The sequence below is a fragment of the Nicotiana tomentosiformis genome, chromosome 5 (genome assembly GCF_000390325.3).
Source record: "Nicotiana tomentosiformis chromosome 5, ASM39032v3, whole genome shotgun sequence".
NCBI classification, from domain to species: domain Eukaryota; kingdom Viridiplantae; phylum Streptophyta; class Magnoliopsida; order Solanales; family Solanaceae; genus Nicotiana; species Nicotiana tomentosiformis.
This window is the reverse complement of record NC_090816.1, coordinates 873,583-883,880: the sequence shown is the minus strand read 5'-3', so window position 1 is coordinate 883,880 and position 10,298 is coordinate 873,583. Positions and strand designations below refer to the sequence as shown.

The window sequence follows — 10,298 nt, the reverse complement described above, 5'->3', positions numbered from 1 at the left end:
ACTCTAAGATTTTGTAGTTTTTTGCTTTCAACTAAGAGCCCGTTTGGACATAAGAATTTTTTAACTTTTTTCGAAAAAAAATCTCTTTTTCGAGAAATTAGTGTTTGGACATGAAATTTTCAATTTTCACTTGAAGATGAATTTTGAAATTTTTCGAAAATTTGAAAAGCACCAAAAAGTTATTTTTCAAAATTTTCACTTAGATCAGTCATAAGAATTCAAAAACAATCCAAAAATATATTCATGTCCAAACACAACTCTAATTTTCAAATACTTTTCACTTGAAAAAAAAATTACAATTCTTAGAAATAGTCCAATTTATAACTGGTAATTGAAAAATAGCTACAGTTTCAAAAGAAATTAAAATTAATCACTTTTTCATATAAAGATAAAATCTGAACAAAAACACACATAAAAATCCGGAATAATTCCAGCATAATATGTTGGAGTTCGAACTTTTTACATATGAGATTCCATCATAATGTGCTAGAATTTCATAATGTGCCGGAGTTCCAATATAATATGCTGAAAATTTATACGCAGAAGCTTCAAAATCCAGCATATTATGCTGGAACTTTCCATGTTTCAGCTAAAATAATTGCTATTTTTCAATGACTTTGCAAACGTTTGCTGCATTTTAATTATCAATCCAAAAACTGACTAGCACATGTTATTTCCATGAGAACGTTATAACAAGACATGAAATTTGATAAAAACAAAATCAAATCACTACCTAACTAGAGAGTTGGGTGGAAATTTCTCCTTTTTTTTATTTTTTTATCATAACTATGTACAATATTTAAGAGTTTAAATTTTACGCATTGACGGTGTAAAAATATTTACACAATCAAGCTGCTGCCTATTAAGTAGTAACCGCGGATAAATCTCTATAATAAAATATTTATAGGTAATTTGGCAAAAAATAATAACTAACCATTAATCACATGTTAAATGACAACCATAGTATATACCAACTTAAATCCAAATTTTATTAAAAATATAAAAGAATATGAATTTATAACAAAATTAAAAACTTTGACTCTCGTATTTTACGCCCTACCATTCTTTGACAATGGAGGAACTAAAAGTTGATTACATCTAATTAATAGTCATTTGATCATAAAACACACGTTCTCTACACTGTCTCTACCCCTAAATAAATGGAACCTTAAAGTTTCTGAACACTGAATAATATACTATCATATCTTATAAAGAAAACAAACCATCTTTAGGCTTTGGAGAAGAAAAGCTCCTTTTTACACTTTTAATAATTGACCACTTTTAAATCTTTTTCTTCTTTTCCTTCATTTTTGAATACTGCAATAGTGAATTTGATTTCCCAATTCTATTGTGGAAATCACCTTTTTTGTTATCTATATAATTGACCAAAATGGAAGCCACACAACAGCAATAGCCATGGCCACCAACAATTCTAAAGCTGTCACCACCATGCCACCACCTCAAAGTAAATCATTCAATTTTCTCTCTCTATATATATATATATGCATATCTGCATCTGTTTTCGGTTTCTTGATTCGGTTTCGGAGGGTCTACCTAAAACAATCTCATTGCCCTTCCGGGATAGGTGTAAGGTTACGTACATCATATCCTCCCCGGACCCTACTTGTGAAAATATATTGGGTTGTTGTTTCCTGCATGCATTATTAGTACAAAGGAAAATACGTGATTTTCTTGTGTTTTAGTTATGAATTCCAATGGCGTAACAGGTAAAATTGCTGTCATATGATTAGGAGTTCACAGGTTCGAGCCATAGAAACATTCTCTCGTAGAAATACAAAGTAAGGTGGCGTATAATAGAGCATTGTGGTCCGATCCTTCCCCGAACCCTGCACATAGCGGGAGTTTAGTGCACTGGACTGCCTTTTTTCTAGTTATGAATTCCAAACTAAGGACCAATGAGTGATCAGAAGGTTGAAATAGGAACATATAAAAATTGCAAGAATGTCGCATCTAGAACCATATTCTGTAGGATGTCTAATTGATCATATAATTACCAAAACTTTGAGAAATCTGAACATGTTGTCATTTTATTTCTTTTTCTTGACAGAGACAAATCCATCAACGAAAAACTCAAAAGGATCCCTCGACAGAGGTATGTATATATCGCGGACTAGACCTTAATTAACCACTTTTTACAACATTGTAGCACAAGACAATCCGTGGCGAAGCCAGAAATTTTCGCAAGGGCATTCAAATTTGAAAGAAGTGAAAAATTTCCCGACCAAGGGTGTTCAGTATATGTTATGCACCTCTAAAACCTAATATTATATCTATATACACAGTGTAATTTTTCGACGAAGGTTGATCGATTTGACCACCCTTCAAATAATGTGGCTTCGCCCCTGAAAACAATAGTAGGATGTGCCTACTTCTGCTATAATGTCTTAAGGAGTCAACTTATGGCGCGAAAACTCTGAAGTTTCTTTGAATATCTGGTTTTTGGAAGTTCAGTTAGATGCTCTAGTGTTTAGTTATCAAATTCTCCAACTGAATGATTTTATTCACATCTCAGAAGCTAACAAGTGTCCTGTTTCTTATTTATTTTATTTTCCTTAGATACTGCTCTTGCGCAGCTTAATAACGATAAGAAGTCTGCTTTTATCAAAGCATGGGAAGAGAGTGAAAAAAGCAGAGTGGATAACAAGTAGGATTTCTAACTTCCTATATATGTTGTCAATTGTTAATTATCATACAATTAATTCTTGCTTATGTAGACCAATTTTTGTATACTCTTTTAATTGTATAAAAGCTGTCTAGCAATTCAATTGCTCAAAGTCATCTTAACATTGTTTGTGTGATTGAATAGGGCACAAAAGAAGCTATCTAAAGTTGCAGCATGGGAAAACAGCAAGAAAGCACATCTTGAAGCTAAACTGAAAAAACTTGAGGTAAACATGCACAAAGTCTAGTATTCGCATTTTCAAAATTTTTTGACATTATATCCCGCAAAGAGGAAAGTACTAGCGGAAAATTTCTCAATTTGAAATTGTTCTGAAGTGCCTCTTGAAATACAAGCGCTTTATAAGGACTTTTAATGTGTGTTTGATATGACAGAAGTCATTTTCCATGAAATCGTTTTATGGGAAATGCATGGCATGGAACAACCTCTTTGCGCTCCCGGGGTTGGGGTAAGGTCTGTACATACTACCCTCCCCGGACCCACTTGTGGGAATTCACTGAATTTGTTGTTGTTGTTGTTGCATGGCTCGGAAAAATCCATGTGCTTTAGTTTAGGATAGCATTGAGTCAAATGCTTATGAAAAATATAGACTTTTCAGCAGTGTTGATAAGCTTGTGGAATCTGCAGGAAAGATTAGAGCAAAAGAAAGCAGAATATGCAGAAAAGATGAAAAATAGAGCAGCTTTAATACACAAAGAGGCAGAGGAGAAGAAAGCGATGGTTAACGCTAAACGAGGGGAACAAATTCTTAAAACAGAAGAGATGGCTGCCAAATATCGCGCCACAGGACAAACTCCTAAGAAGTTACTTGGATGTGTTGGATGATAAAAGCTTTTCCCTTTTGTATATTTTCATGCCTTCTGCTTTTTAGTGTGTGTTCTTTTACGCGTCCATTTTTGTTGTATGCTTCATAGTCTGTAAAGGATCTTAGTAGTCTGCATAGGAAAAACACTCTTGTGCTCTGAAGAATTCAATGATAATAATTTCACTTGAGAAGTTTTCACAAAAGCCAGCATTAATTGGCGAAGGATATAAGGAAATTTCTCCCATGTTTTTAGCTACTCAAAAGATGTATAGTGGAGTAACTTATAAAAGATATGCTTCAAGACATGGCGATAGCTGAAAAAGGATAGCCTGGTGCACTAAACTCCCGCTATGTGTGTGGTCCAGGGAAGGATCGGACCACAAAAGGATTTATTGTACGTAGACTTACCTTGCATTTGTGCAAGAGGTTATTTTCACGGCTCGAACCCGTGACCTCCTGGTCACATGGTAAAAACTTTACTAGTTAAAGTAAGGCTCCCCTTCAACATGGTGATAGTATGCCACTAGAACTAAATTTGCCTGACATTTCTGGCTTACATAACACATAAGATGGCTCTATTACTATAACATTAGTACATAGTGGAGTCGAAATAAAAACTTTTTCTGTATCTGACCTACTAAAAACAGAAAATTTTGACAATTCAGGCTTTTGCGACCACCATATTCAGAAAAAGCCAACTTCATGCTCCGGTGAAGAGCAGTTCCAGAAACTTTCACTCAAAAAGCCAGTATACATGATGTAGCTATCACTGGGTCCAAAAATCAGACCTGCATATGATTTATGTATCCAAAGCATACCATTTTTAATGAAATGCCAATATGATTTCTGTAACGACCCGACCAATCGTTTTAAAAGTTGTAGCCTCGCTCCCCCATTTACTGCTCACTCTGTACCTTATAACTGTTATGTGACTTGCCGAGGTAGAGAGATTTCAGAAGGAATTGAGACACTTAGTCTCAAGGTTGAAAGTTAAAGTTGAAAAGGTTGATCGGATGTTGACTTATGTGAAAACTACTCCAGAATAGAATTTTCATGATTCCAATAGCTCCGTATGGTGATTTTGGACTTAGGAGCGTGTCCGGAAAATTATTTGGAGGTTCGTAGTTAAATTAAGCTTGAAATGGCTAAAATTGAAATTTGAGTTTGGAAGTTTAACCGGGGAGTTGAATTTTTGATATCATGGTCGGAATCCGATTCTGAAAATTTAAAAAGGTCAGTTATATCATTTATGACTTGCGTGCAAAATTTGAGGTCAATCGGACTTGATTTGGTAGGATTCGGCATCGATTGTAGAAGTTGGAATTTCTAAGTTTCATTAAGCTTGAATTGGAGTATGATTCGTGGTTTTAGCGTTGTTTGATGTGATTTGAGGCATCGACTAAGTTCGTATGATGTTTTAGGACTTGTTGGTATATTTGGTTGGGGTCCCGAGGGCCTCGGGTGAGTTTCGGATGGTTAACAAACTGAATTTTGGACTTGGAGCTTTGCTGGAATTTTTCTGATGCACCATCTGGTTTCCTTCTTCACGTTCGCGGTGAGAGTCACGCGTTCGCCAAGAACAATTGGAGGCAGGCGAATATTTGTTCTTCGCGTTCGCGAAGCAAGGGACGCATTAGCGAAGGGTGAGGGCCAGTGTACATCACGAACGTGAGAGAGGCCACGCGTTCGCGAAGAAGAGTGAGAAATGGGATGGACATCAAGAGTTAGCCTACGCGTTCACGAGTGAGGCGTCGCGTTCGCGAAGCAAGGGACGCATTAGCGAAGGGTGAGGGCCAGTGTACATCACGAACGTGAGAGAGGCCACGTGTTCGCGAAGAAGAGTGAGAGATGGGATGGACATCAAGCGTTAGCCTACGCGTTCACGAGTGAGGCATCGCGTTCGCGAAGGCATGGGACCCCTGGTCATCGCGTTCACGAGAGGACCCTCGCGTTCGCGAAGAGGAAATTTGGGCAGCACATTTTGTGCTTCGTGAACGCGAGGCAAGGGTCGCGTTCGCGAAGAAGAAATCCCTGGGCAGAAACTTTAAGTTCTCATTTTCTATTTTTGACAAATTGGAGCTCGGGAATAGGCGATTTTCGGGAGATTTTCAAGGAAAACAATGGGGTAAGTGTTGTTAACTCAATATTGATCAAATTACCCGAATTCATGGTTGTTTTTAACATTTAATTGAGGATATAAGTTGCAAGATTTAGAAAACCCTCTTGGCTTAATTTGAAGATTTGAGGGTCGAGTTGATGTCGGATTTTAGTAAAGATTGTATGGTTGGACTCGTGGTTGAATGGGCGTTCGTATTTTGTAACTTTTGTCGGGTTCTGAGACGTGAGCCCTACGGGTGATTTTTGGGTTAAATTTCGGATTTTGTTAGAAAATTTGTATTTTCATATGAAATTTATTCCTATAATTTGTATTGATTTATGACTAGATTCGAGCCGATCGGAGTTAGAAAATCGAGGAAAAGGTATACTACTTGACTGATTGAGCGTGGTTTGAGGTAAGTGACTTGTCTAACCTTGTGTGAGGGAAATTCCCCTTAGGATTGATATTGATATGAAAATTTTGATGTGTTGAAAGTCGTGTACAGGAGGTGACGAGTGTGTACACGGGCTAAATGTGAAAGATTATGTTTTTAAATTGTGTAGATCACTGTTGCATATTAATTAAATTATTTTATTATGTTATATTCATTATCATTAGTATACTTTCGTATTTTAAATTTGTCTAACCTGTTCCTGCTAAGTGTTTTACCTGTTTAGTTGAAACTTTATTTTCTTTTGTTCTGTGCATTATTTGAAGTTTGGATTTCTTAATTTAAATATTATTAAAATGAAATATTTTACATTTAAAATTTTGATATAAGGCAAGGTGTTAAATTTGTGAAATATTATTTTTGCTGAGTTATCCATTCCTGAATATTTTGTGAGATTTTGTACTCATTGTGATTGAGTCGTGAGCTCCTTATTGTGAAAAATATTCTTGTTGTTGATTTATTTTAGCAAGTTGAAATATTTTGGCACTTGATGTGCAAATTGTGATATATTGTGATATTGATATGCATGCTGTGGTATAAGGTCTAGGTGTTGAAATGCATGCGGTGAGATAAGCGTGGCTTGATACGTGTGGCTAATAAGGGAATTGCTAGAAGTCATGCGGTGTGATAAGGGTGGCTAAAACGCGGGATGTTATTTTGGGAAAATGATTTTTTTAAAATTCAATGTGAAGGCTCCCGCTGTGATATAAGGAAATGAGATATTGTGAACATATTTATGAGTTGGGACTACGAGGCGGTACTTTAGGAGTGCCCTTGTTGATATTTCTTTATGGTTGCATTTACCTTTGGTTATTTTGGTGATTTCTTTAAAGTTGTAAATTTCTGTTTTCTTTCGGCAAGGTATTATTTGTCCTTATTCTGTGAAGTTAAATTGCGACAAACTACTTACTTGATTTATTTTTATTGTCATTTTATTATTATTATATTGTTGAGCTTTTCACCATGTCTTTTATTATTCCAGTAGGGCCTGATTTGACCTCGTCATTACTCTACAGAGATTTAGGCTTGACAGTTACTGGGTACCGCTGTGGTGTACTCATACTACGATTCTGCACATCTTTTTGTGTAGATCCAGGTACACCCTATCAGACCAGGCATCAATGAATTTGACTGTACACGGAAACTTCAAGGTACATTTGCCAGCGTCCGCAGACCTCAGAATCCCCTTCTATCCTTATTATGTTGATTTCCTTATTTTCTTTAGACTGTGATGTATAGAGACACTGAAGATAAATTCTTAGAAGCTTGTGACTTATTCCTACCGGATTTTGGGAGTTGTAATTGTTAAATTTGTAGTTCTTATTTATTCAACTGTTAAGGATTAAATTTCAGTTTATATTCAGTTATTCCGCATTAATAGGCTTACCTAATTTTAGGGATTAGGTGTCATCACGACAACCTACGGAAGGAATTTGGGGTCATAGACAATTTCTATGACCATTTGGATAACAGAACTAGATGTTTCAAGCATACCATTGTCTCCGTGTCCAAGAAAGCTCATGTCAGTGTTACTTGTTGGGGTATGCTTGAAACATCTAATTCTGTAATCTAAATGGGCAAATATCATTTAGGTGTTGCACTTGAAAATGTTACTTTTATCCTAGATAATAAACTAGATAATAAAATTTTTATTAGGTGTTGCACTTAATTTGTAGATGGGAAGTTAGCTTAAACATGCCATCTTGCTGCTCCAACAACCTTACACTCATTCCGCCTCAAGTATTTTTTTTTTTATTACTATTATTTTGGCTTGGATGAAATTCATGAGTAGAAATATTCAAACAAATTATCCCAATAACTTTGAGAGAAAGAGAAATTTCCTCGGTAGAAAATTGATGCAACAATTAGCTGTGATATGTCAAGTTCCTGCTCCATGCATGTACGATGATGTTTCGAGTGACTGAGGATTAAGCCCGCCAAAACATTATGAAGTTATATTAACGTTAAAATGATGTAACAAGTCTAGTCGTTTTAAAGAAAAATAAAGGACATAATTAAAGTGAACGTTAAGTTGTACTGATTGATTTATTTGCTGTGCAGTAGACATAGGTTGATCATGAAGTTGTAAGGGTTGAGGATTAAGCGCACGAAAAAAGTATGAAGTTATATTAATTAATTCTCCAGTGTCTATATAAAAGGACCATAAATCAGATTCAAATGCATCCAATTTTCGTTATCAACATCCCAGTGAATCATTTGGTCTTCATATCTTGAGATTATTGAGTTCTTTCTAATGGCTGCTGATAATTTATTCGGTGAGAGAGTTTTATATATGCAGTATCCAAATTCTAATTAAGTAGGTAGCACTTAAATTAAGCTCATGCTTCTTGGGTCACTTAGAATGGAAAGAGCACTTCCTCAAAATGCTCATTTCTGCTTCTATATATATATATATAGTGAGTACGTACATAGTTATGTGGTTTTGCAACTGTTCGACAACATCAAGAATTTAATTCAACTATGAACACCTTCAAGAAAGATGGAATTTTGCGTAACCTTGCAGTACTGTTGCTTTCTTGTTCAGTACTGCAGTCTGCAAACAACATAAAATTCCATCTCTGTTGAAGTTATTCATAGTTGAAATTCTTTATGTTATCAAACTGTTCCAATTCTATGTTGCATGTAAAACCACAAAACCATGTACAGACCATATATAGTAGCAAAAATTTATCCTATAGGTTGTTTCATGACAAGATAGTGCACTTGAATGCTGAGCATTTTGAGGAAGTAATCTTTTCATTCTAAGTGCTACCTTCTTAATTAGAATCTAGATGCTGCTCTTGTGCAGTTTTGATAGCGATAAAAAATTTCATCATCAAGGCATTACCAAAACTTTGAGAAATCTGAACACTATTACATACACTATTCAAAAAGAGAATTATGATGTTTTTCCTTTTTCTGCGTAGAGGTGTCTAATTGAAGATCGTATAATTACCAAAACTTTGAGAAATCTAAACATGTTGTCATTTCCTAATCTTGACAGACAAATCCTTCATCAAAGAAAAGCTCAGAGGAATCCCCTTAATAGAGGTATATATGTATATATCGCGAACAAGACTTTAACCACTTTTTGTAACATTATAGGACACGATGTGCTTCTGCTACTATAATGTCCTGAGGAGTTAAATCTTGGTGGAAGAACTCTAATATTTCTTTGAGTATCAATAGACTAAAGCTAAACAAAACCAATAGACTAAAGCTATTTCTTGTCTAAAAGTACGATAATCAAAGTTATATTCCAGTTATTCTATAAATTTCGACACCGCTTACAAAGATTCCTGCATACGCCCCTGGTTCTGAAGTGCCTTTTAGAACACGAGCATTTAAACACTTTTAGAGTATGCTTGATATGATGAAAGTCAGTTTCCAAGAAATATTTACATTTTTAGACTATGTTTGACATGACGCAAGTCATTTTCCAGTATAAAAATGACTTCCATCGTACTAAACACGCCAAATGAATTGTTTTGTGGATGCAAAACAGTACAACAATAACAACATACCCAGTATTATCCTACACTGTGGGGTCTGGGGTGAGTACGCAGACCTTATCCCTACCTTGCAAGGATAGAGAGGTTGTTTCCAATAGATCCCTTGGCTCAGGATGCAAAACAGTGTATGATTTAAATGTTTCTTTTCCTTCAATTAACTGCAAGGAGGATGTCAAAGACAATGCCAGATTCATGTATTTAATATAGTCACGATGGTCCATCGATCTAACCATTGATTGAGGGGAAACCCACGAAAAAATGGCCCATGCACAGTCAGAAACCGTGGTGCATGGATGTGGCCTTGCATGTAGGCCACAGAAGAACACCCCATCGTTCTAGTGCTGGTTTTGTTGGGTGGTTCTGTACAAAATTCGGGTAGTGCATGGTATGGAACAAACCATGTGGTTTAGTTTAGAATACTATTGAGTCAAATGCTTTTGAAAAATATAGACTATTCAGGAATGTTGATAAGCTTGTGATTTGCAGGAAAGATTAGAGCAAAAGAAAGCAGAGTATGCAGAGAAGATGAAAAATAGAGCAGCTTTAATTCACAAGGAGGCAGAGGAGAAGAAAGCCATGGTTGAAGCTAAACGAAGAGAACAAATTCTTAAAACGGAGGAGATGGCTGTCAAATATCGCGCCACAGGACAAACTCCTAAGAAGTTACTTGAATGTGTTGGATGATTAAAGATTTTCCCTTGTATAGTTTCGTGGCGCGTCCAGTTTTGTTG

General features: G+C 35.8%; 1 protein-coding gene across 2 annotated transcripts; it reads left to right on the top strand.

Moving 5' to 3' along the window:
* Positions 1-1,282: 1,282 nt before the first annotated feature.
* LOC104119773 (remorin-like) lies at positions 1,283-10,274 on the top strand. Of its 2 annotated transcripts, none has more exons than XM_018778895.3 (5): positions 1,283-1,465; positions 2,069-2,113; positions 2,578-2,665; positions 2,828-2,909; positions 10,054-10,274. In XM_018778895.3, exons 1-5 carry the CDS (start codon positions 1,417-1,419, stop codon positions 10,249-10,251), a joined length of 462 nt encoding a protein of 153 aa, XP_018634411.1. In that variant the 5' UTR covers positions 1,283-1,416; the 3' UTR covers positions 10,252-10,274. The 2 variants fall into 2 exon arrangements, with proteins under 2 accessions (XP_018634411.1, XP_009629650.1); XM_009631355.4 differs by lacking the exon at positions 10,054-10,274 and adding an exon at positions 3,329-3,709.
* The last annotated feature ends 24 nt before the right edge of the window (positions 10,275-10,298 follow it).

Bases quoted from the DNA above. Each gene is read 5' to 3' on its own strand.
- LOC104119773 (XM_018778895.3), top strand. From the start codon at position 1,417: ATGGCCACCAACAATTCTAAAGCTGTCACCACCATGCCACCACCTCAA. The intron at 2,114-2,577 runs GTATGTATATAT...TATTTTCCTTAG, and splicing joins AAAAGGATCCCTCGACAGAG to ATACTGCTCTTGCGCAGCTT. The intron at 2,910-10,053 runs GTAAACATGCAC...TGTGATTTGCAG, and splicing joins CTAAACTGAAAAAACTTGAG to GAAAGATTAGAGCAAAAGAA.